At 38.6% G+C, this 27,110-nt stretch overlaps 3 protein-coding genes across 11 annotated transcripts in view; 1 reads left to right on the plus strand and 2 right to left on the minus strand.

Annotated features, from left to right (window-relative positions):
- The window catches only part of LOC144711509 (ribulose-phosphate 3-epimerase, cytoplasmic isoform-like), a 73,428-nt gene extending 56,317 nt beyond the window's left edge, over nucleotides 1-17,111 (minus strand). The window contains exon 1 of the mRNA XM_078585536.1: nucleotides 17,103-17,111. Coding sequence (XP_078441662.1) covers nucleotides 17,103-17,110 — 8 coding nt within the window. The 5' untranslated portion in view covers nucleotide 17,111. The remainder of the gene's footprint in view (nucleotides 1-17,102) is intronic.
- Nucleotides 15,769-26,919, plus strand: EMB1688 (Minichromosome maintenance (MCM2/3/5) family protein). 9 transcript variants are annotated; one of them, XM_078585530.1, is made up of 8 exons: nucleotides 15,769-16,558; nucleotides 18,560-18,775; nucleotides 18,845-19,039; nucleotides 19,536-19,729; nucleotides 20,972-21,052; nucleotides 21,242-21,334; nucleotides 22,076-22,218; nucleotides 26,777-26,919. In XM_078585530.1, the coding sequence occupies exons 1-7, from the start codon at nucleotides 15,908-15,910 to the stop codon at nucleotides 22,215-22,217; spliced, it is 1,572 nt and encodes a 523-aa protein (XP_078441656.1). In that variant the 5' UTR covers nucleotides 15,769-15,907; the 3' UTR covers nucleotide 22,218; nucleotides 26,777-26,919. The 9 variants fall into 9 exon arrangements, 8 of the variants coding, with proteins under 8 accessions (XP_078441656.1, XP_078441657.1, XP_078441655.1 ...); XM_078585531.1 differs by lacking the exon at nucleotides 26,777-26,919 and adding an exon at nucleotides 26,370-26,390; XM_078585529.1 differs by lacking the exon at nucleotides 26,777-26,919 and adding an exon at nucleotides 25,508-25,639.
- The window catches only part of LOC144711507 (Zn-dependent exopeptidases superfamily protein), a 58,969-nt gene continuing 56,109 nt past the window's right edge, over nucleotides 24,251-27,110 (minus strand). Inside the window, exons 19-22 of the mRNA XM_078585526.1 lie at nucleotides 25,491-25,651; nucleotides 25,320-25,402; nucleotides 24,734-24,819; nucleotides 24,251-24,647 (exon numbers count right to left, since the gene is read on the minus strand). Of these exons, the coding sequence (XP_078441652.1) occupies nucleotides 24,504-24,647; nucleotides 24,734-24,819; nucleotides 25,320-25,402; nucleotides 25,491-25,651 (474 nt within the window). The 3' untranslated portion in view covers nucleotides 24,251-24,503. The remainder of the gene's footprint in view (nucleotides 24,648-24,733; nucleotides 24,820-25,319; nucleotides 25,403-25,490; nucleotides 25,652-27,110) is intronic.

Consider the following 27,110-nt stretch of genomic DNA (forward strand, 5'->3'; position numbering starts at 1 on the left):
CGGGGGTTCTCGCTGAGCTGATTTCGTCGTCGCGGGTCTTCTTCCTTCTTGTTTGGGAGGTTGATGGAGACGACGACAATGACCAAGACGAGCACCACGACGATGATGAAGACAAGGATGGAGATAACGATGAAGATGACCACTTGGCTGTGTTCTTGAGCAGCTTCTTCTTGCTCTTCATGGCCTTGAAAGGAACGGGTGGAAGAAGAGAGGAAAAGAAGGAGATAGAGAGAGGATGAAACTTTTTTTGGAGAGGGAGATTAGTGTTACACCAAATGGTAATATAGGCAGGGAGGGGAGAGAGACTGTTAGTGGGAAGGACAAATTGGTCGACAGTTCGAGGGAAAGAGGCAGAAGAAGAGAGAGAGAGAGAGTGTTAGAGAGTGAGAAAGAGAGAAAGACAGAGAGAGATAGACGAAGTAAGATAGAGGGATAGAGTTATAGAGCGAGGCAGGGTTATATAGAGAGAGAAAGAAAGAGAGAGAGAGTGAGACAGAGTTAGATAGAGAGAGAAAGAAAGAGAGCGAGAAAGTGAGTGAGATTAAGTTAGACAAAGAGACACTAAGAGGGGGAGGAAAGAGAGAGAGCGGGAGAGAGTGAGAAAGAAAGAAAGAAGGAAAGAGAGAGGGAATTAGATGGAGAGGGAAAGAGAGAGGGAATTAGATGGAGAGGGAAAGGGAGAGGGAATTAGATGGAGAAGGAAAGAGAGAGAGAAAATAAAGAGAGAAAGAAATAAAGAAAGAAAGAAAGAAAGGAAAGAGAGAGGTAGTTAGAGGACGAGGGAAAGAGAGAGAGAGAGAGACAGACAGACAGACAGAAAGAGTTAGAGGGAGAAGAAAAGAGAGAGAGTGAGATGAAGAGAGAGAGAAAAGAAAGATTTAGAGGAAGAGGGAAAGAGAGAGAGAGAGAGAGAGAGAGAGAGGGAGACTAAGAGAGAGAAGGAAAGAGTTAGAGGAAAGGGAGAGAGAGAGAGAAAGAGTGATAAAGAAAGATTTAGAGGAAGAGGGAAAGAGAGAGAGAGAGAGAGTGAGACTAAGAGAGAGAAGGAAAGAGTTAGAGGAAAGGGAGAGAGAGAGAGAGAAAGAGTGATAAAGAAAGAGTTAGAGGAAAGGGAAAGAGTGAGAGAGAGAAAAGATGAGATAAGAGAAAGAAAGAGTTTGAGGGAGAGGAAAAGAGAGAGAGAGATGAAGTGAGAAAAAGAAAGAGTTAGAGAGAGAGGGAAAGAAAGAGTGAGAAAAGAGAGAGAGAGAGAATGTATGATAAAGAAAGTTAGAGAGAGAAAGTAAGATAAAGAAAGAGAAAGAAACATAGAGAGAGAGTTAGATGGAGAGGGAAAGAGATAGATATAGAGAGAGAAAGAATGAAAGAGAGAGTTATAGGGAGAAGGAAAGAAAGAGATAAAGAGAGAGAAAGAAACATAGAGAGAAAGGGAGAGTTAGAGGGAGAGGGAAAGAGATAGATAAAGAGAGAGAAATAATAAAAGATAGTGAGTTATAGGGAGAGGGAAAGGGAGATATAAAGAGAGAGAAGAAAGAGAAAGAAACATAGAGAGAGAGTAAGAGGGAGAGAGAAAGAGATAGATAAAGAGAGAGAGTTATAGGGAGAGGGAAAGAGAAAGATAAATAGAGAGAGAATGAATTGAAGAGAGAGAGAGAGAGAGAGAGAAAGAGAGAGAAAAGGAAAGAGAGAAAAAGAGTTGCTTATCTTTCAGTCTTCTCTCATTTCTCTCTCATTCGTGTTGCTCATCTTCCTCTTATCTCTCTCACTCATTTCTCATCTCCGTGCGTTTTTGCTTCTCTCCCTCGCTCTCTCTCTCTTTGTCTCTCTCTCTCTCTTTCTCACTCTCTCTCTCATATTTCTTGTCTCTCGTTTCTTGTCTTTGTCCTGCAGTTTTGAGCTTTAATCTATTGGGTTTGGAGCAGAATTCAGATTTCTCCGAAACTGTAGAAACCATTCCTACTTGCAACAGATTGATGCATCACATGTGAATATGTGATGGTATTAAAGGTTGACATGTTTCGACGATGATGATGCATGGACAACAAACACAATGATGATGCTGTCCTCAATTGACATTGCATAATTCACATCAAACTCAAAGTTGACATTGTCGTAATTGATGATTGGGTTCATGCAACCCATCCACAACAATTAATAAGATTTACCACTCCAATAATAGTGGTAAATTTGACAATCCAAACTGAGTCACATTTACCCACATGACTCAGTCACCTAAATATCTCCATCGTCTGCTCCTTATTCCATATTGCTTCTGGTATTCTAGTAGACTTATCAGGGTGCTTCTTTGTAAGAATTCCCTAAAGAGGAAGAATAATTGTATTCTCATGTGATGTCCACAACAGGATCAAGAGAGAAAGTCTCTGCCCCCAAAATGCGGGTGGTGATTCCTTCAGGTATGATCTTGGCTGATGATAACATGATAAATGCATGGATATTTAGATACATTTTAAATGATTATGGTATTATTAATTCAGAGTTTATCAAGTTATTATTTGACTTAACGAAATATTTATGCATAAGCTATAAATTCTATTTTTTTCACATTATGGTTATTTTTTACTAAACTCTTGACTTATTTGAACTCAAGAAGTTTTATTACTGATAAGTATTCTATAGTTTCACAGGTGCAGAAATTTACAGGACTGAGAAGGTACAATTCTTCAAGAGTTGGAGAATTTTTGAGAGTTTAGTGATTCTCAACAGGGGGTTCGAAAGGAGAAAAATGGTGTTTTGGGCTTTCAAATGAAGAAAGCATAGGAATATGGGCCACTACCTAACCTGTCCATTGGGATCTCAAAAGCCTTCCAAAGAAAGAAGTTGAAGATTACAAGGGGAAACTCTCAACCCATGGAGAAAAAGAGGCGAAAATGGTAAGAAAAGAAAATAGAAAATATCTAAAGGGGTATTTTAGTAGTTCTTCCAATCTATAAATACTCTTCTCTCCCTCATTTCCCCTCATTCTGGACGTGCTCTAGCAAGTGGCTGGCCAGCAAGACAATGTATATTTCAGAATCCAGGTTGTTCAACCTTCTTAATGTAAGTTTGTTGAAGTTTTCATTCAATCTTGTCTCCTGTTTGCATTGAAAAACACCTGATCATGGCAAAACATAACAATCCAGACTTGAGAGGAAGCATTTAGGGCTCACTAGACTTGCACTGAGGTTTTAGGAACCTAGATTTACATATTCCCATCATTATCTATCCATTTACCCTTTTAAACCATCACTTTCTCACCATAAACACTCATTTTCCCTTATTTCTCTCTCTATAATCGATTATTTGTCTCTCTATATCTTCATCCATATCCCTAATTCATCCCCTCAAAATTTCATAAAAAATCTCCTTCATTTGCACCTTCAAATTCCATCTCAAACTTCTTCTATACCCTCCCTTCATTTTCTCTCTCTCTTTATTTCAGTCATTTTCTCTCTCTAAAATTCATTCCAATCTCTCTCTTGATCATCCTTCATTCTTCCTTTCAAATTTGGAAAAAAAGTCGTGTTTGAATTCCATCATTTAGGGCAAAATAACTGTAGTGCGTAGGACTTAGCCAAATTGACTAAGTCCAGACCATCTTGGGTCAAGCCCAATAGGGCTAGCCCATTTAGCTAAATCTTGATTTTTCCAAATTGGGCTGAACCTTAGTTGGCTGACCCACTAAGGCCAGCCTTATATGGGCTACACCAGGCCCGCCGGTCCATCTGGTCCACCACCACTGCTCGATCACCATAAAAGGTATTTTCCTTATTTTCTACATTTTATAATTATAAAAATAAAAAAAACCAGGAAAATGTCAATAATTTAGGACTAATTTTTTTATGCATTTAAAAAATTCCAAAAATCAGAAAAAGTCCCTAAAATTAATATAATCAATTTTCAGTGATTTTAACATCTAAAAAATTCTAAAAAATATTTAACTCTGATTTTTTATATTTCTAGTGGTTTTAGTGTTAATTATAAATTCCAAAAAATTCAAAAAATATTTATTTTCTATTTCTAAAATAAATATCAAAATTAGTCTAAAATAATTTTAGCGTTTTCCTTATGCTCCAATTTTGATGATAGTAAATTATATTAATTATCAAACTTATATTAATTATACTAAAAATATATAAAAATATCAGAAATTATATTTCTCACTTTAAAACTCTTTTCCTTCATTCCAAGCTTGAGAAAAATTCTGAAATTAAATTTCTGCCTCTCTGTGAATCGACCCTTTACTTACCCTATATTAATTATAGAATATTTAAGTGAAAAATTTTCATAAATATTTTTGGTTAAGCCTGACTCAAAACAACGACATAAAACCCCTAAAATTAGACTTATCAGTTGATAAAGTTACAAAAAGTAATGACATATCACAAATGAGCCTTCTTCCGAAGCTGAAGAACCCAAAGATGATTGGTGATATTATTTTATCAACATGTGCTCTACTTTTTTTATCCATGAATAAGTCCATTATGGGATGTGTTATTGAAGCTTTCCCAACAGTTCATGGACTATGTGTAGTCTTTGAATCAAGGGTAATCAACCATTAGAAGAGTATATGTGTAGACTTTGAGCTATGATAACATGATAAATGTATCTATACTTAGATGGACTTTATATGATTTTAAGCACTTGAATATTGAATTCATCATGTTATTGACTAGATTGTCTGAACATATCTGAATTGCAACATAAATACCACTTTTTTGCAAATTTTGGATATTTTTAATCAACACTTTTTTACTGATGAATATTTCAAGTTCCATGGGTACATAAATTTATATAAGTTAAACTGGATGGGGGTTAGTGGGCTAGAGCATCCCATGTGATTTTTTAAGCTATTTATTTGGGTATTGACCAAATTCCATCAATTTCAGTTTTGAGCTTCAGAGGAGCACTTAGAGAAGTGTGGGTCACATCCTACTTCTCTAGTTTCTCTTTTAATGAGGAGCACAAATTTCAAACGACAGAGTTCCAGACGTCCAAATTCTACCAATGGGAAAAAGGAAGAAATGTCAAGGAGAGAATATGAGATAAATATAGGGGGCATCTTACATCATGTCAAACGTACAGTTATTCTCTTCTTCTATATCTAACTCATTCTTGATGTGTTTTACAAAGACTAGCCAGTAGGACAAGACTCTCAGGATCCTGGTTGTTCAACATGGTTGAAATAAGTGTTTTGAAGTCTTCTTCCTTTTCTTGCATAAAAAATGCCTGATGTTGGTAATATGTAAGGATACAAGTTTAGGAAGAAGTATTGGGGCTCAAAACATGAGCATCCAGACTTTAAAACCTATATCTAAAATTTCATCATCATCCCCATCTATTTCTCATATCGTTCATTCATTTTGCAGTACTTTCTTCCCTATATGCCCATTTTCTATGATTTATATATATTTATAACAAAAATGTTTGTCTCTCTGACGATTAGAAGAGTATATGTGAAGTCTTTGAGCTATGATAACATGATAAATATATCTATAATTAGATGGACTTTATATGATTTTAAGCACTTGAATATTGAATTCATCATGTTATTGACTAGATTGTCTGAACATATCTGAATTGCAACATAAATTCCACTTTTTTGCAAATTTTGGTTAATTTTAATCAAAACTTTTTTACTGATGAATATTTCATGTTCCATGCTATCACTAGTTTCTTCACTCAAAATTGCATCAAGAAATTCATCCATTTACCTTTCCAAAATCACATTTTATTTCATACACATTATGATCCTGTTCAAATTTATTTCTATGTTTGTTGATTTTAGGGGGTTTTGGCCCCTTCATTTGTTTCGATAAAGCCAAATTTTGGCTAAATTTGGGGTCCCACTAGAGGATTTGTTTGACCTGGATTCCACTTCTGTGGTCCAATATGAAATACAATGATTTAAATCATCTTTATTATGTCTAGGTGTTTTGGCATTAAAATGGTTTCTATAGAAATTTTTTAAATTAATATGTCTCATTTTTAGATGTTTTTTCCTTTGAAATCAAATGAAGCTTAAGCTGCTCCAGCCAACAGCAACACACGTGAACGCAAAGGTGATGGTAACAACCAGGGGCATGCAGGGTTTGGCTAGTGAAATAGACCCAGATTGAATAGGTTCAATTAGAATTGATCTGAACACTTCATTCTATGTTGTCAACTCTGATATCATCTCAGTAATTGTGTGTTGGAAAACTATAATTGCTTCAACTTCACATACTTTCTATAGGATTCTCGTATCTGTGAAAACTGTGAAACTCAATAATATTCTTTATGTTCCTACGATCATACAAAATCTAATATCTGTTCGGCAATTCACTGCCTAACATAATGCAGTTATTGAATTTCACCCTGAACATTGTCTTGTTACAGATTGGTCTATGGAGAAGCTAAATCTTAGGGGAAAAGTTATTTCAAGATTATACAAATCAACATCAATGGAATCCCAACCACTTGCATCTAACTATAGGATCATCAAATGTGTGGCACCATAGACTATGCCTCCCTTCTTTTTGTCTTTTGCATCAAGTTATAAAAAAATTTGGTTTGTTAGGAGCTAAATTACAAAAAATCATGTGTGTTATTCTTATTGTTTAACTAAAAATGGTAACCTACCTTTTAGCATATCCTTTTAATCCATTTGGGAATAAGAATTTCAGGCCTTACAGACTCATGTGGTATTCACCACATGAGTTTAATCAATATTTTGATTAACATTTCATTCTTATTTTTACTTTAATCAATAAAATTAGGGGTGACTGAAAGAGAGTCATGTAATAAATACAGATATTGGATGAGTAAGGGTCATCTTTGCAGGGAACATATAGGGAAATAACTCTCTTGACATGATGATTTTAGGAGGATGAGACAGGATACATAGAGGATTAGAGTGAGTGATAAGATGAGGATGGTAAGATGAGATGGTGATTGATCAAATAAGAGTAAGGGAAAACGTCTATAAATTAAATAAGATTGAGGGAGAAAAGAGATAATCACTTGACACCACTATTACTAGTTGATATTTCTCCAACTAGAGTGATCACCAGCTATTGCTCAATATTTTTTTGCCAAATATCTGTTTTATAAAAAGATCAATTTATTTAAAAAATTGGCCAGTAATGTACACATCATAAACTTGGTGTCTTACAATGATGAATCATCATCATCACCCGTCCATGATCCCATGTCACAAACATCATATTATTTTCATTGAGGTACCCATTTACATCACTCATTGACATAATAGATGGCATTGACCATCATTGTTGACGATGTCCATCTACCATTGATAGATGATATGTGATCATATTTCCCTCGTTCCTGCCTGATATTTATGTATTCAGTTTTTATCATACTGGTAGTCAGACTTATTTTACACATTACCATGTCAAAAGAAAATTTATGGAATCTAGTGACAACGTCTTGTCTACTAGTTCCTATCCGATAAGCATCTTAGAATTTCACGATAATCTTCTTGAAGGCAAATCCACTTCAACTAGAACCCAACCTTCAAAAGAAAAGGTTATGGAGTACTTCACAATTACAGGTCCTAGATAATATGCTTCCAAGATTTGTTGCAATATCAGCCCAAAATTGAACAAGAAAATATTATACAAGCAAATTGGGAAGCACAAATATATTTTTTGAGGCATTTTCAATACATCCATAATGTTGTGTATGACAATTTTAAAGGTGTGGCCAACTAGAATATGTGACGCAGATCTATACAAAGTGATTGGGGACCATCCAGCTTCGAAGACCCTGTCGAACCAGTTCATCGAGCGAGGGCTCAGGCGCGAGACCCAGCCCTCGGAGTACCCGGCCTTGTCAGCAGGCCACAAAGGTTTGACATTATCTTTCCTTGCATTTTCCTTGTTTAGTAGGCCATGTATGTCGGCCGTGTATGTGTTTGTTTTTGTTTGTTTGCACATGTTTGGATCGCTTTATGGACCTACACGTCTGCGCATGTGTTAGCGCACGCGTGGGCATGTTAGTGTGTCTCTCTCCTATTAGGGGACCCTAAATACTTTTAATTGGGCCTTCTCCCCTTTATTTCTAAGGGGGAAGGCCTGCTCATAGGAAGCGAGACGAGAAGAAAAGATTGAAAAATGTGATTTTTAGTGATTTTTCAGTATTTTTAGTATTTTTTGATTTTTTTGACATATTTACGAAAATGACACTGTGAAATAGAGAGAGAAAAAAAAACCCTAGAGTTCGCTAAAAATTGCCGCCGCCTTCGACGGAAACCTCTGTCATCGTCGTCTTCACCAGAGCTCCAGCCGCCGCCTCCCTCACCCTCACCCCTTGGCCCTCGCCCCTCGGCCCTCACCCCTCGACCGCTGCCCGCAGCCGTCCAGCGATTGCAACTCCATGGCTGATCTCGCGCTCGACCCTGCAGCAACCCTCGCGATCGGCACCGAAGCTGCCTTGGCAGCTCGGCGGCCGTCGAGCCTGGTCGGCCCTGTGCCAGACTCTCGACCACCACCGCGGCCGGTGACACAATTGTCTCTCGACCGCCCCCAGGCCTGGCGCCGTGGCCGCCCTGGAGCCGCCCTTAGCTGCCCTGAGATGCCCTCGATTGCCCACGGCCACCCCTGCAACTGCCCTGCCCTTGGCTGCCCACGGCCACCGCAGCAGCCCGTGGTCGCCAGATCAGCCCGCAGCCGTCAGAGCCACTGCAGTCGCCCTTGGTCGCCGCAACAACCCGCAGTTGACGCAGCCACCCACAGCCACAACCGCAGTACCCTGCTGTTGCCTAGCCGTCGCACCTTACCTACTTTCGCGCATCCGCGCCACGTCACTCTGCTGCCTCTGCGCCGCCGCGCCCTACTGGCATTGTGCTTGTTGCCGCGTTTGCTCTCGCTTACGCTGCTGCTCTGGCTGCCCCGCACTGAGCCCACGCCACTCTGTTGTCACATTGTCGTCGCCACTGTCATGCTCATCGCCGCTGCCACCACTCACATCACCGCCTTTGATGTTCCCCTCGTTGTTGTCGTTTGTCAGTGCCTCGTCATTTCTCGTCATCGCCCAACCGTTCTTCAGGGTTCGCCTGCGAGACTCACTATCGCTCAAATAAAAGTCAGCCTAGCCATCACAAATCGGGTACGCTCACACTTCATCCCTCTTATGTGTTCAATTATTTCTTTTAGTGCCTCCCGAGCGTGTCTCCACTACCGGTGTTAGGTTAGTGATAGATAGGAAAACATCAGTGGGAATAGGTTTCTATTGATACGATCTTGGTTGGCGCTTCGAACGGTGCTCGCACGAGCGGCAATAGTCGTACTCGCACCGTATGCCCTCAACCCGTCTTCCGAGTCATCGAGAGCCTCGTGGCATTCTCAGGTCACACTTACCGTAGCCTAGTGGTCTTTGGTGTCCGTCGACGCCGGATTTATACTTCTCAGTGATTTTATTGTTGCATCATCACTTGCATTACATTTACATTAGTCGTATCCACTACATTACATGATTGCGCTCGCCCTCCCTGTGGTGTAACATGAGCCGTCTGATCCCGGCGTCCATCGTGTTACATCACAAAGCCATAGATATAGTCAACATGCTAGAGGATGACTTTAAGACTATAATTCATTGACAAGTGTGAACCTTGAGAAGAAAGAAAAAGGATATCACTCATTTAATTTGTCTAACCAGCTCAACATGCCTTACGAGAAATTCAAGAAATTCAAGAAATTGCAAAAAAAATGACAACGAGAAATTCAAGAAAATGCAGTGGTATGCCACTTGCTCACCTTTGAGCCCCCTTGGCCTAAATGATATAAGGCTGCCACAAAGTGGCTTCACAAAAACTAAAGTAACACTTGATGCGGCAACTCATTGACATGCCCTCCATGTGTTTGACCATTGATATGAAAACTATAGAGGATAGGTATGGCCTACTAGGCATAAAACTTCCATTTATTGCCATGTTGGACCTTGTTTGCAAGCATGATGGTATAAAAGGACCGCTATTCTACAGAACTATGAGGTTTGGTTACAGACTAAATTTTTTATCATTTGAATTGTTACTTTTATAAATATCATCAAACCACATGTAATCCATTACGAACTTTGATTGTACGTTACAGAAATAATACATAGAATTCATGGAGTAAAAAAACCACTCTGAATATCTTGGCATAGATATTAGACCTCATGAATACACACCTCGTATCCAAAAGACATAACCTGTATGTGGTTCACGTATAGGAGACATTGAGTATAATGATGGGGAAGACGAATATATGAAGAAAGATGGGAAGCTATAAGCACCTTCTACGAATGAAAAAAATTATTTGCATATAATATTTTCTTATTCTTTAAGAGATGATTGAAACTTATATTGTAGCATATTTTATCTATGATAACTTATGAGAACCATAGACACATGGAGTATTTCAGGGCTAATGATATATGTTTGCAAAACAATACTTAGGATTTTCTGCAATGGTAGTATATATCCAATGCTTGTGACTTACTTCTATATAATTTTATCTTTGAATCAATTATTTATCTCTAGTTTGGTTTCCATTTATATATTGATCCAAACACAGCTCTCTCACTTGCTATCTAAAATGAGATATTCACTATATAATTTATCCTTGAACCAATTATTTATTTCTATTTTGGTTTCCATTTAACTATCAATCCAGACCCAGCTCTCTCACTTGCTATCTCAAAATGGGATATTCAATATATATTTTACATATTCCATGATTATATGTTTTTCTCATATTTCTTTCAGCTCATTCAGATGAAAAATATTAGTAAGGTAACTCAAATTTGGAATAATCATTTTGATAATTATAATTAGATAGGATATGTGTATGAAAAATATTCTAGTCTGAGTTAATTAGTACCTAGAAGAGCTTATTCAAAGTACATTAATGGCCCGCTATAAGGCTTACTATAATATTACACTGCAGTAATATTACTTCAAAAGATTGAGAACTATTTTTTTAAAAGAAAGGAGAAATATTTATGAATAAATTGATCATTAATTATTTGTTATTATCCTTTATTATATCCCAGAATCCTATTTATCAGGACTAATAACCCGGAGGAGTTAAAATACACTTGTAAGAAGGATTCTGTTAGTATAAAACATATGCTAACTCTATCACCCCGATTATAGAATTTTTTTTCATTATATTTGATAAAGGGTAGTAAATAATAATGGAGATTGAGTTATTCAGTACCTAGTTTAGCTAATTAAAATACACTTATATAGTGAAAAAAATTTCATCACACTGAACTAATTTTTTCCAAAATGATGTAAAAGATTTTTCATATATGCTTAATTAAGGAGAACAATTGACTAATAACGTTACTGTGAAATGATATTGTATAAATTTTTTATTCATCATTAAGATATAGTAATCGTCACAGTATTATAATTAGTAATATGGAGGGATTAAAATACATATATGTGAAGGGTTATATTATAGTAAACCAGATGGTTAAGTCATTAACTCAATTGTAAAATATGTATTTTGATCAATAACAATTAGATATGTAAAAAATAGTATTACTTAATATTAGAGATTGAGTTATACTGTACCCATTATAGCTCATCAAAATAATCTTTTATCAACACTATTGTGTCTAATTAACCTGGACTAATATTATTTTGAATTACCTGAAAATATTTATGATACTCTTGACTACGGAGTAACATTGGTCTCTAAATCTAATACAATTTTTATTGTATTATCCTTTATATTCCATCCCACTGTGATATCACTATTACTAAATTAGTGAGATTAAGGAACCAAAATAATTATATATTAAGGTTTAGGTTATTGACAGTCACATGGATTAATTTATTACTATAATTGTAGATTAAAATAAATTTATATCATTTAATAGTATTAATGATAAATATTATTTAGTAGTATTAATGATTAGTTTTTCTAATATCCAATTTGGGTCATCAAAATAATCTTATACCACTCTGTAATATTTACATCTACAGAGATACTATTATTTCAATAACAATGTTTCTAAATTACCTTTGACTAAGGAGCATTATTATCTACTAAATTCATCAGGAATTATTTTGTATTATCCTTCATTATATCATGATCATATGATCAATATTAAACAAGTACCGATAAAGAATCTGATGGATTCAATTACAATTATGTGATTTTTTATTAATATGAAGCAGATGAATTATAATATCACCTCAATTCTAGAATAATTCATTTGATCAATTATAGTCAGATATGATACTGGGTAATATGCCATAGTAGAGCTTGAGTTTTTGAGTAGCCAGTTTAGGTCAACACAATAATCTGATACAAAAATCTTATACCTAGTTTAACTATACTACTATAATGTTATTTCTAACTACTTTTTTTTCAAACACTGTCGAGTAAGGAACACCAAGAAATAGTGAATTCATCATGAGTTAGTTTTTTATTATCGTGTTATATATCCATTAAATAGATTAAATCAGTAAGATGGATGAACCATATTTGTTGAAATACCCTTATGGTAGTATTGAATTATTGAAACTCAGATATATCAAATTATTACCCCCAATTCTATACTGTTTATTTCAATAAATTATAATTAGATACAATAAAGGGCAATCAATTAAACGAGTTTGATTTAGTTGGTACACAATTAAGGTCATCAAAATTCTCTTGTAAGGTTTTATCACATGGCATCAATCTTATTTCTAATTGCTATTTTTTTAAAAAATACTCCTGATTAAGGAGCACCATAATTAGTGTTAATTAGTACCACTAATGAACCATAGGACTTAACATACAGTAACACTAAGGTTTTAATAATTGAATCTCAAATGGATTAAAATATTACTTTAATTCTAGAAAGTCTATTTCTATCAAGTACAATTAGATACAATAATGGGTATCAAATAGCATTGGAGTTGTGGCGATTTATACCATGCTCATCAAAATACTCTAATTTCATGCCATGAGGTTTAATAACACTAGGCAAATATTATTTCTAGTTACTTTTCATTATACCTGATAAATGATCGCCAACAACTAATGCTCTCATTACAAATTACTGAGTATAATCCTTTAATATAGCCCATTATCATATAATAACCATTAAAATTGTATTATTAATCAACCAGATGATTAAAGTACATTTATGTTTAGCGTTTTATACACATAAGCCAGACCACAATTCAATAATGATTTTAAAATACTCTTAACTAAGGAAGAAACATGAAATATTAGATTAATCGTGAAATTATTCTATGCTATAATTTGAAGATCTCATTAACAAATCATTATTAAAATTTGAAATTAATGAACCAGACTGATTAAAATATACATGTGAAGTGATAAATTAAGATTAAACAGATTCACTAAATAGTATCTGATTTGTATTATTCGTACACAAAATCTATAAGAAATGACCAAATATCTATTCCAAACATCAAAATATTATTCATTGGATTTGATATTGTCATGCACTAGTTTATGCCATGAGAGAGAAAACAGAGTTAGTAGACCCTAATGGTCTTGGGTACTTTTCCCTCCACTAACTATCCTAAAACCGTTTTCCACGATAGTTCACCAATATCAAATCGGATTGAACTGTATAACTTTGGATGATGACATCAAATAGTGTGGAAATTATTTCACTCTCACTTTGCCACCCGGAAGAGTTTGTCAACCCATTCATGCACTCAGCCTCTAGACGCATGGGGGAGATTACTGCAACGATGGATCTTCTCTTTAATTCTGATTTAACATTTAGTTGATCTGCACACTGTATAGTCTAATTAGGATGGGGATTCCTAGAAGGAGAGGGGGGGGGGGGGGGGAGTGCATATATCTCACTGGCTTGGCTACCTAAAATAGGTGCCCCCTCTATTTATAGTTTAGTTTGCTATTCTTCAATATAACCCTTGTAATTCAAGTATATCAACTGACATCTATAGATATTCTGTGTGTGATCATCTAGGCCCATGTATTATTATTTTTATTAATTTTAATGGTCCAATAATATTTATTGGCCAACCTTATTAATTTATTATATTGGCATATAACCTGTAGAGATAATTGTATTATGATTGTATCTTAGTTCACCAAGTCATTTATATCTTTAAACGCTTCCCTATAGACATATTATCATAATATTCAGTGAACATTTATGTGAGATTAAAGATGCAATTAATGTGTGATTGGCTTCATGGACACATAATATCCATAGGGTTGGACATGCTGAGATGATATGCTGTGATGAGAGTGTACCAAGGGTTTCTCTTCCTTGGGAAATGGCATGTGGGAAGAGAAATGGATGAAGAGATAGAGATTTCGAGAGATAGATGGATATCTAGATAGTAAGATAGATAACCCACGATCAAGAAAGGGAAATATAGAGAGACTAGATAACATCCTAATGAGAGTGCACTAAGGGCTCCTCTCACATCGGACATAGAGATGGAGTGATTGAGGTAGAGAGACCCTGTGAAATGTGAATAAAAACACACCATAAACTCGTCACCTTCGGCAAAGATATCTAGATTGTGTATCGATGGAATCAATTATGGCTTTGACCATGATCATCGTCGCTGCCATTGTTGTAGGTTGACAACGCATACATACAACAGACAAATGACAAATGTACAACAGATAGATGATGGATGGATGATCAACGGACAATGACTGCTGGCTGCCACCTGCCAATGCCTAGGTGGTATTGTGCACAGACATGGACAGGATGTTTATTGGTCTATCGACAAAAAAAATTCCGGTCCGAGAGATCAAACAAATGAAAGAACATAGAACCGTCAACCAGTCTTTAGATGAGATGATTTTTCGTCCATGGACGAAATAACCAGACCATTTGGGGCCTTGGAAGACGGATGGATGGTTTCTTTGTCACATGGGAGTCAAATAGGAGCTGAGAGGGAAAGCCAAACGGGAGCCGAACAGGAGCTAAAAGCACGAGAGGGGAAGTTGTGAGTGACCCCAGGGCAGAAGAGAGAAAGCCGAGCGCGAGCCGAGAGAGAGACCAGAGGGAAAGCCGAGCCGGAACTGAGTGTTTATAAGGGTGACATATTTTTTTTGTCCCGTCCCACGTCCCAATTTTTTGAGGTTTGTCAGAACCAATCCCAAATATATTCGGACCGGATGGGACGTGGATAAAAATATTTGGGATTGGTTTGGACAAACCTCAAAAAATTGGGACGTGGGATGTGACGCGACGTGGACAAAAATATTTGGGATTGGTTTCAGACGAACCTTTAAAAATTGGGACGTGGGACGGGACGGAACATGGACAAAAATATTTGGGATTGGTTCAGACGAACCTTAAAAAATTGGGACGTGGGACGGGACGGAACATGGACAAAATATTTGGGATTGGTTCGGATGAACCTATAAAAATTGGGACGGGGGACGGGACGGAACACGGACAAAAATATTTGGGATTGGTTCAGACGAACCCATAAAAATTGGGACGTAGGACGGGACGGAACATGAACAAAAATATTCGGGATTGGTTCAGGCGAACCTTTAAAAATAGGGACGCAGGACGGGACGGAACATGGACAAAATATTTGGGATTGGTTCAGACAAGCCCATAAAAATTGTGACGTGGGACGGGACGGAACGTGACCAAAGATAACTGGGATTGGTTTCGGACGAACCTATAAAATTGGGACTTGGGATGGGACGACCATGCTCTATACCTAGAAGAGGTTTAGTTTATGCCTACGTGGCCTATCCATTTAACTGACACGTGGCACCTGTTCATATAAAACCAACTTCATCTCATCCAGTCATTCCCCTTCTTCTTCCTTGCGCCAGACCTTCGCTCTGGCCATGGAGCTCGGCTATGGAGCTCGAGCTCGAGCTCGCAAACCCTAGAAATCTGCGTGAGTATCTCCTCCTCTTCTTCCATCTCCGCCTCAAACATGCCGGCCATCTCCGTCTCCATCCTCCGATGCCAGATCGCCATCAGTTCGTCCCGTTCTGATGCAGTTCGACGACTTCCATGCCGAATCGCCGCTTCAAAATCGTCCGGTGAAAGAGAAATCCGTAGAGCTCCATTGGACAAGAAGATCCTCAGAGCTAGGGAAACCGTCCACAAGATCTCCACTCTTTCCCGAGATCTTTCGGTGGATTCGAATTATGATCCTCGCATGAATCTCCTGCCTGACCGGGCTGTTGGCCGTGTGATTTCCGCGCAGGCCAATTTCATGAGAGTTGTGGTTGATTTTGTGGGAGAGGAGTCAGAAATTGGGGGTTCTAGGGTTGGTGTGGAGCTTCTGTGTGTGGTGAGGGCCGTGTTGAAGAAGATTGGGAGGAAGGTGCTGGTGGGGGACAATGTTTTGGTGGGATCGATCGATTGGGCTGATCGAAGAGGGATGATTGAGGATAGTTTTGTGAGGAGGACGGAGCTCTCTGATCCTCCTATCGCTAATGTGGATCATCTTTTGGTGTTGTTCTCGCTGGTTCAGCCGAAGGTTGAGCCGTTCAACTTGACTAGGTTCTTGGTGGAAGCTGAGTCGACTGGGATTCCATTAACTCTGGCGATGAACAAGATGGAGCTCGCAGGAGAAGAGGTTCGGACTTAGTGCACCATTCATGCCTTGTTTCATATACGGGTAAAATTTGAAGTCCCAACTTTGTTTCTGTAGCCAACTAAACATCTTGAAATTCTTAGAGCGGTAGATAATTCTTCCCAAGATTATGAAGAATTACGAAAAAATTTCCGTGCACTTGAGAAACATCTGTTAGCACTATTACATGGGTTCTTTCAAAAAAAATTATAACATGGTCTTTTCTTTTGCCTTTTAGTATTATGCCTTATCTGTGGTTGATTGCCAGTTAGCACCAGTTTTTGAGTCCTAGAAGTAATGTCTCATCTTTTGAGCTTATGGATATGCTCTTTCAACTCTTTTTTTTCGTCAATGGAGATGTAGGGAGAATAATTCCTTCAGTAATATCTCATGTAAGGTTCGACATACTCTATAACCTTGATGTGTGACACCAATGATTACTTTGACGTTGGTTGATAGTTTGCTGATGGCATTGTCGACATAAGTTGATGTCAATGTGGGTCCTCACCATCAATCATTGATGGTTAACGCTGACAGACAGCATCAACCGTCCATGATATCCCATCATCGTCAACAACAACTGTTAGTGGTTCTCTTTCAAAAAAAATAAACTAACTGCCAGTGGTGACCTTGCCAGCGGAAAAGTTGTGAGGGCCAACATCATTGTAAACTTCATTGACCATCATTGGCGTTGATATTGACAAGTTCCCAAAACTTTTGATGGATTTCGGGCGCAACGAAACCAAAGTCCTTCTGGAGAAAGTTTACGAGCTGAAGAAGGGAACAGGAATTGTCACGACAGAAAAGAGAAATGACCATCAGCAAACCTTTTCCCTTCATACCAGACATTAATCGGTACAGGGGCATGTAAAATCCTCTATATCCATCACATGGGCTTTGACTTTTCGATATCCCTCAATGTTTATGTCCTCTCCAAAACAAATGTCTGTCTGCCTTCTTTGCAGGTGCCGTTGTGAATTCTTGATGATATACAAACCTAATCCTGCTTTTTACATGTCTGTCTTTGAGTGGTATTTTGGTATTTAGTATGACTATTAAGTTATCGAGATTGAGTGCTCTCTTCATAGGCAGAAATGCTTTTGTGGATTTTGAGTGGATTGGTTTGTTGTGAGTAGTGTCCCGTCTGTATCTCCATTCTATGTATATTGATTTTTTTCCACCCATGTCTATCAACGTTGTTTTCTCTCTCCACCCCTTTTAGCTGATTCTTAATACTTCAAATATTGAGTCTCAAACTTATTGTTCTTAAACGTATTGTTCTTGCTTTGAAAAGTCATCTTTCATGGATTGTCGCACTGATTGATACAGTCAACTTTTCTCATTCATGTAAGATTCTGGGTTGGGAACATTGATGTGCAAGGTCATCATCTACAGTATCTTTCTCTGCGAGATATTTGAATAAGAAAAAGTTGTTAAAATTTTTGAGATCATAAAAAATGAGATTCAAGGACGCAGGCCGCAAGTTTGTAGGGATTACATCTTGGTGCTGAAAAAGAATGAAAAAATTGGACTGGAGAAGTTGTAGGAATGCCTAGTAATTTAATAAGAAAACAAGATGTGGTGGGAGCCTCTGCAGAGCCTACAGCCTCTCTGGTGCCTGAAGATACTCTGTGCCCTAAGTCCCTTACTTTCCCACCGAACTTTTTAATTTTTTATGGCGAATAAAATGACCTTTGCTCCTGAATTGTTTTAGGCAAGCGAAGCGTTTTCTGTGAAAATTTCGAATAAATCATATCTTTTAAATTTTTGGTGGGGTTCTTAATGAGTCAGATATGATGTATGCATTTTAAATGGAATCACACAATTAATTTGTGTTTGAATTTTTTTTCTCAATCTCTTAAGTTCCGTGGAGGATAGAGCTGTATTTTTAATTCATGTTTCGTGTCTTGTTTGGTCAGTTCCTTCTGAAATTTTCCCTTCTCCATGCATCATATTTTCCTCATTTGGTTAATGGGCCTCTGAAACTTTTCATTTTAAATGCAGATGATTGCGTCATGGAATACCAGGCTTCTTTCGTGGGGTTATAATCCACTCTTCTGCAGTGTAGATCGCATGATTGGATTGGAAGCCATCGAGAACATTATGAGATATCAGACTACTGTGATTGTAGGTCCAAGCGGTGTTGGCAAGTCTAGTCTTATAAATGCCCTGAGAAGGGCTCCAGATTCCTCTGAAAGTGATGAAATAGATAAGACGCATGTGAGTTTTCAGTAATTTACCCAATCAACTTATGATAGCAGAAATTTAATTTGAGGTTTTTATCCCCAGATTGCGGGACAGAAGTGGCTTGAAGATCAACGTGTGGGTACCGTGTCGAAGAGATCTGGCAGAGGCAAGCACACAACTAGACATGTTTCCCTGCTTCCACTAAATGGGGAAGGGTTTCTTGCTGATACTCCTGGATTCAACCAGCCTGACCTATTGAAAGTTACAAAGAGATCTCTTGCAGAAACTTTCCCAGAGGTTAGGCTCGTAGATATGGGATTAAATGGGCTCGATCTGTAGATATTTTCATGGATCAATATTCATTGATTAGTTTATACATATATTTGTAAACACACACATATGTGTATATATATAGATGGATATATAGATTGGTTGACTGATGGATTTATAAATACATAAATATATATTATTAAAAAATAAATAAATAAATAACTATGCATAGATAGATTGTTGGAGAGAGAGAAGGATAGGTACGTCAATAGATAAATAGATAGATATAAATACATATAAGTGGATAGATTGATATAAACACAGGTTGATTGATTGATAGCCAGATAAATGGGAATATTATAAACAGTTGGATACATAGATGCATTGATAGATATAAATGTTTTTTTCTTCAATTATAAAATGTTCTGTTGATATTTTTCTTCAATTATAAAACGTATTATATTCAATTATAAAATAGTAGTTCACTTACTATTTTTTCCTCGTTTCATATTTCTCTCTTCAGGTAAGGCGGATACTCAGGGACAGTGAGCCAGCTAGATGTGCATTCAATGATTGTTTGCACATTGGTGAACCAGGATGCTTGGTGGGGGCTGACTGGGAAAGATTTCCTTATTACCTTCAATTACTTGATGAGATTAAAGTCAGGGAAGAGATCCAGTTACGGACCCTGGGGACAAAAAGGGAAAGTGACGTGAGGTATCTGCTACAGTTGTCTGCCAGCCTAGTTCTCTATTTTCTTTATCCAAATTTCAGTTGAACTTTATTTTAATTTTCCTTCCAAGTCGCCGGATTCTTTAGGACGGTTGTATTTTCTTAGAATATCTCAGTTCTCTTTTTTTTTATCTAGATTTCAGTTGAACTTTTTTCAACTTTCCTTCCAAATGACCAAATTGCAAAGGTAGGTTGTCTTTTCCATTCCATCCAAGATGTGGCTCCTGAATCGTCTTTCACACTGTGGGACCAAACAACCATACTTAAATTATCCTTCTTACTTTTTCTAGCAGTAGCTCAGACGTCCAGTTCATCACCAGACTATCAATACAATGAGAGCTTCCGACAAGAACCCTGATTTGTTTCAGCAATACAGTCACAGCCTCCAACCACTTTGTTGATAATACTCAGTGTTGTTAAATCACTGTCAATGACAATGCAACCCAACAATCCTAAGACTGTTCTGATGACTGCAACTCCATACAACAACACAAAGCCTCTGCCGATGACAGCAACTCACACAACAGACATTACACGGACTATGATAACTCTGGCCCTGATGGCAATGTGTTAGAACACCGACGAATTTCTTGAGTATCGTGTAGCGGCCAGTTTAGATGAACTGAAATTTGATCCAATATAGTACTCCAACGGAGAATATCCACATATAGTCTCTAGATCTCCAATACAAGGATACGATTGAAAGAAAGTTCCCGGCCGTAGGTATGAATAACCACGACCGTTTAATAGAGTAACGAAATCAAGGAACGTGATACGATCTGTATCGAATTGGTCAAAATATATCAAGAAATGTACTTACAGATGTAGTATCGCAATTTTCCACCCACAAATCCGTCTTCAGAATTCCCCGTTGATGCCGATCCTCCAGTAGCTAGCCCCCTTGTTGGTATGAACGCCCTCAGAAGACTCTTGCCGCATACAGCTGGTCTGTCCAAGATTCTCCCACACCCTTCAAGAACTCTAACTGACCACAGGTACCTTTCTTGGAGGTCTCCCCCCTTATTTATAGGCATGCTTTATTCTCTTATCACTCCCAGTCAAGACTGGGAGCTAGTAGCCACATCAGCATCACGTGGACCACCAGGTCCTCTGGTGCCTGTTGACTGGTCAACAGGCTTTATTTGGCTTCCCTTTCTTTTCCTTCTCTCATATATTCTAATGGGAACTGTATCAGAACGAAAGGTAATACTGTGGGGAAGTTGATAGATCTCCCGAGACGAGGAGGAATCGCGCTGACCGGATCGGCTCAGCACCCGCACGATGGAGAATCTCCGTCGACGAAGTCCGGTACCAATTTTCTTCATCCTCCTTCCAGCTTCAATGCTCCCGCCTTTTAATAGCCTCGTGACCCCCTCTTTTGAGTTGCCTATCTTCCCGCCTTATTTCAAACCATTCTGCACGTGGAATTAGTTCGCACGTGCCAGAGTCCCGATTTTTCTCTTCTTTTGATATGTTTTCAACAAACGCTTATCACAGACGGGTATCTCTGACAACTTCCATGTTGACGGCTCGGGTGCGGACAACTATCCTTGGCGCTGGCGTACGCCAGCGACGTCTATTACATATCCAGTATTTGCTCTGATACCGTGTCTGGCCTGGCCGATGGAATGAAAAATCAATTTCTTTTAACTTATCGAATGGTCACTGACGTACCCTCTATATTCAGGAATACTTACATGTAACTTACATTGGTGGACCTCTTGTAACAACCGGTTAATGAGTTAGGGGAAGAAACAATAAAGCAAAAAATCCCCTTGGGCGCATTCTTTTTCGTTAAAAAAAAAACAATAAAGCAAAAAACAAATGTCTGCGTCAAACAAAAACTGACATTCATCATTATCGTTTATCTTGTCCCAGCTTCTTATTTATGTTGCTGCTTTGAATGTAATTATTTTTTTGAAATCATTAGTCCCACCCAATTTGTTTTTTGTCGTCGGACCAATGCATTAGAAAAAATGGGAACTAGTATTGCCTATTCTACTATCATTAAGACAGATTTCAATTCTATGAATATGGGGCCAGTATGGGGTTTCAAAATGACACAGTAACTTTTTTTTTACAAAATCTTTTAGTTTACAAAAAGTATGTTTATTTTTTGAGAATATCTCGAATATATATATTTTTGAATTAAAAGAGGGAAGACCCCCGGAACTCGGTTGTCAACCCAGAAATATTATTAACATATGTGATCGTGACATAGTACATGCCTGTCCCACCGGGTCCCTTTTCCCGTTCTGATTTTAATTTGAATCTCGAATATTAATGTCTCGAATATTAATATTTTTAATTTGAATCTTCTACTTAATTCAGGTACAAGGTCGCCGAGATGGGAGTCAAGCAAGCGGAGCCCCGGCTTCAACCCAAGAAACATCGAAGGGTGTCTCGAAAGCGCATTAATCAGTCTATTCTTGATGAACTTTCGGAAGAGGAAACAGAAGAAGATGATCTCTAAGGTGAATATTTCTTCCCCTAACAATATTCATCTTCTACAAAAATTTACTGTGGAAAGAAATAATTGTAGGAATTTCGTCAAAGAGGGGAATAGAATCCGAGATGGATTATAAATGAGTCAAGATGTAATGTTAATAATGTCTTATCTTGGGGTTTTCTGCCCTAAATTGGTGTAAGTTATGTTCATTCCATACTGTATATATAGAAAGTTTCTGAAGTAAATGAGATTACAATTTTTTTTTTTGAAGAAAATAGGGAAGACCACCCACAACTGGTGGCCTACCTGCTACCATTAAAAATGAAAATTATGTACAGTTAGTATACATTTATGACCAAAATGGGTCTGTCTTTCATCTCCCTCCAACCCAAAAAGACACAAACGCCTTAATGTCGTGGGTGACGTTCTCCATCGAAGCCGTCCTCCCCTTGAACACAACCTCGTTTCAATGCTGCCATAATGCCCACAACACCGCGAGTAGCCTCCTCCACTCAAGCCTGCTCCTGGATCTCCCGTCCGTGACTGAGGCCCAAAATTCTTTGTTCGAGGAGATATTCCCCCCTGGTACCTGCTGCGATGCCCATACTCCCTAGGCAAAATGACACACAAAGAACAGGTGGGAGCAGTCTTCATCGACCCTGGCACACATCAGACATTCAGAAGAAGCTGTCGGGGCCCACCGCCTATGAAAAACCCGCGTGACCAGCCTTTGTCGCCTCAACAGCCAGCTGAAGAGCCGCAGTTTCAGGGGAACTTTTTTGCTTCATCAACGTGTAGCATACATTGTTAATTGTCGAGTCGCCGCTGCTTCCCCTCGAATCTTCAAATATGCATCTTTCACCGAGAACGACGGCCCCTGCCACACCCAACCATCTCGAGACTCAGTTGACTGGATGAGAGGTGATAGGATCTCTTGCATCCCCAACAGCTCCTCGAACCGTAGGTCTGATAATACCCCTGTCAAGTTAGGGACCCACGCCCCACCCCAACATTCACCAACCATGGCATCTGGGTTCCTTGCTAGAGCAAAAAGTTTTGGAAACTTCAGCTTCATGGTGCCTTGATTGGACCAGTTATTTGTCCCGAGATAGTTCGCCGCCTCGATTGTCGCGCAGATATCCCCTTCGGGCTTGGTCACGCTGCTCGTCGTTGTGCCGCTCCTCGTCGCAACCTTCGTCGGCGCCTTGCTTGTCGTTCCTGCGCGGTGGTTGATCGTCGCGCCTGAATTCGCCGCCTCAGCAGCCGAGCCTCAGTCGTCGAGCTATCCACAAGGGTTTCGGTGTCTCTCCGGTGACGGCGGCAGTGTCGGCCACCAAGATTACGAATTTGAAGCACCAGCAAGTCAATCAAAAATATTAGAAAGACCAATCCGTCGAAGAACGTATGTACATGTCATCGCTCTCTTGCATATTGTTTATTTATATTTATAGATTGCTGGTTAGGCGTTTCCTGCGAAATAATCTTTGATAAATAATGTTTTTATAGGTCATTTTTTTGGGTAACACGCATGTCCTCTAAAAGACTATGGAGAGAAGGCCACAGATACTACAGTGTAATGTGATCCATGCAAGTAATCCATGAGCAACAAGATTCTAAGAAAATGATGAGGCTTTTTCCAAAAAAATATACAACTTGTTTACCTAAATTATAGAAAGCCTGTAAACACTTCATTAGAGAGAGAAATGCGAAACCGAGAAATTGCTGTGTTGCATGATCAGAGAAAAATCATCTGAGGGGAACCCATCTAGATTAGCACTGAGCTTTATCTAGTGTAAACTTTGGGCATCTTGATGATGATTTGTCCATTATCCAATTTTTTTCCATCTTATTATATGTGAGTCCTTGTTATTGTATTTAACTTTCTGGTCTCTTGAGTATAGATCAGGGACTGTAATCAAAACCCTAGGTTTTGATTACAAATGATTGGCTCTACAAAAATATAAAAAGAGAAAAATCCAAAAGGGAGGCCAAAGTTTGACTTCCCAATGATAGAGATTCAAATTTGATAGCCTAAGAAATGTAAGTTATGCAATAGATTTCCAGAGAACAATACTTTCAATTATAAATGAAATAACCCAGTCGCTTGGCCGTCAAGGGCACGGCTGACGGCATAGGGATTATGCAGACTTACAAGAAAATAGTACACCAGAATTTAGCCTCCAGTATTATTTGTCCCAAGTGGAATTTATTGGCTTTTATCTCATATAAGAGTCTCAGTGACTGGAATGCCCAACTATATAAATAGCCTTGGGTTTCGTATCAGTTTGACTTACCCAATTATGGAAGGAGTCAAAGGTAGTAGGTTGAGAGGAAGCTTGTGGAGGCGATCACGTCGGCCCAATCTGGGAAGAGGCGCAACAATGTTTTGGGCTCATCTAGAATGTACTGATCCAGCAGGGCAAGATCAACCCGAAGCTTCTCAGAGGTTGGGGCCTGTTACAGCCGCAAAAGAGATGTCCAGACGACGTGGAAGGGGAGACGAAACTAAATAAGAGGAAGGGTTGAGATGAGAGGCGTACCTCCAACCAGAAGGCCCAGTTCTCTTGGCTCTGACCCGTCAGCCGGCATATGTACGACGGAGGGCCGCCATTTATTCTCACCACCTCTGCATCAAACCGATAAAATTATTCGCAATCCAGCAAGAAGAGGGAGAGAGAGTGGTGTGAAAATCGAATTTACAGTTTAGCGGTCAGGGAAGGGTGGTGAGAAAGATAATCTTAGATGTGGAAAGAGATAGATATATAATAGATATATAGATACGTGAATAGATAGATGGATAGATAGATAGATAGATCGATAAATAGATATAGGGAACGCGGGAAGACACCCAGGAGAATGCTATCAGCAAAGGACTAGTTACCAGAGAGGGCCAGTTTGTAGAGAAAAAGATAGATAAAGAGTGAGAAAGATATGGATGATTGACATCCAAATGAAGAATGGTGAAAGGGAGAGTAATCTTTCTCAACTTCGATACAGGCAACAGAGAGAGATGAGTATAGCGAATGGAAATTTAGTGGGAGAGAGATTCAAGACTCCCGGGAATATGGGTGGGAGAGATGTAAAGAGAGATGATAGAGAGAGAGATAATAGAGCGAGAGAGCATACCTGGGAGGACGTTGTCGGCAAAGGACCAGTTACTCAGAGGGCCAGTAATGTTGAGAACTACTGACCAGATCTGAGACAGTGAACTGCGACAGAGAAAAATACCCATTAGAGCTCTGGAGCAAAAAAATCTTTTAATCCTAAATTTTACTGTAATAATGATTTATTACTCACCCAAGCTCAATTTCTAGGTGGATTTTCCGAACTGCTGAGCTGGATTCCGAGGTTGCCTGAGGAACCAACCTGGGCAGATGCTTGTAGCGCTCCAGAACAGCATCTCCTTTTACAGGAAATTTCAAACCCCTAGAGAACAAAATTGACATTGGGAACACAGCCTGCAAAGAGGAATGTGCGGTTTAAAACTTGCACGCAGGAATAGTCTGAAGTCAATCTTAACCTAGTGCTGCTCCATCTACGTCTCTCTCAGAATGAATGAGTAGCTCTATGTTTATTAAGTTGCTCCACTTTCTTTCCTAAGACACCTCAGAGGTAATACACAGTTGACTATCTTCTTCTAGCAAATTCTGGATAGCTTCTTCTTTGGAAACCCTCGTCTTGTTTTGGATGTGGCTTCTCGGCATCTCAAATTCCATTTGTGGCACAATGGGAACTTATATACTAATTCATTCATTGTATGTCTGCATGAGACTTACTGGTCTTTATCTCTTATTACAACAGTAAGCACATGGTCATAAATTATAAAGACCCATATTTGGTGCACCTCTCCGAGTCTTGAACTCTCCTTACAAGGAGGGTCATCCCATCTTACATGTAAGAAAACACCAATGTGTTGTTTTCCTTTCTAGGTTTTCCCTCTTATGGGTAAGAATCCATCTGTTGTCGGGGACGCCCATCACAGTTTAGTTACTTGCTGGCAGGCGAGGCCAAACAACCTGGATGAGAATATGGCGGGTATTGGATGCTGGGGCCAGTAGTCAGATAAAAGGGTCACCAGTAGTTGGGCTTGTTGGTAGCACGAACCGTTTCCTTGAGAGAGATGCATCCGTCTTTAAGTTGCTGACCAAATAGGTTGCCTCTTCACCTGTATTTCAGGACTCCTAGTTTCGAGTTGCAGCTTGCAATCTGCAACAGCCTGAACCAAAATGGTAAGTTTCTGCTGCATCTTGGCCATCAAAATTTTTCAAGGCTTCCACCCAAGCCAATTATTTCACTGCAATAGGAGTTGTTTTTTTTTAAAGAATTTCACCGTAACAGGAGTGTGCTCTGATACCAACTGATAAGATCTACGGAGGTCTTTGATAGTTTATTCAGATATCTTTCTTTCCTTTTTGGCTATTCTGTGTAAGTGGGCCATATGTTATAAGTGGCTCAGATGAATTATTCCAACTTGTGTCAGAGGCCCACGAATGCTGGTATTTAACCAGCTGATTCACATGTAAGAAGTTAGGGTTTTTTCTATCTCTTTTCATTATCTCTTTCTTTTTGTCCAACCCTAACAGGATGGGTGACGGCCAACTAGGAGGGGTAGATTTCCGACTGGTAATCTGTGCAATAAACGTCATATTTTGAAGATAACCAGTTGTTACACCACAGAAGGAGAATGCCCTCTCAGTTTTTACTTGGATGTTTTATGCAAATTTTTAATCACATATCTGCTTTAAGGCATATAGAATGGAATGACAGAATGAGTTAACCCCCAAATTTTTGATCTAGGCTTGAGGGGGAGAACCACTGCCGTACCTTTTCTCCAATCTCTAAAAATCTGACATTATTTTGAAAAGATAATGACCACCAGTTGATCACGCGAGGACAAAGGTAGGGAAGAATCAAAAT

The sequence above is a fragment of the Wolffia australiana genome, chromosome 13, assembly GCF_029677425.1.
Source record: "Wolffia australiana isolate 7733 chromosome 13, ASM2967742v1".
Classification (NCBI taxonomy): Eukaryota; Viridiplantae; Streptophyta; class Magnoliopsida; order Alismatales; family Araceae; genus Wolffia; species Wolffia australiana.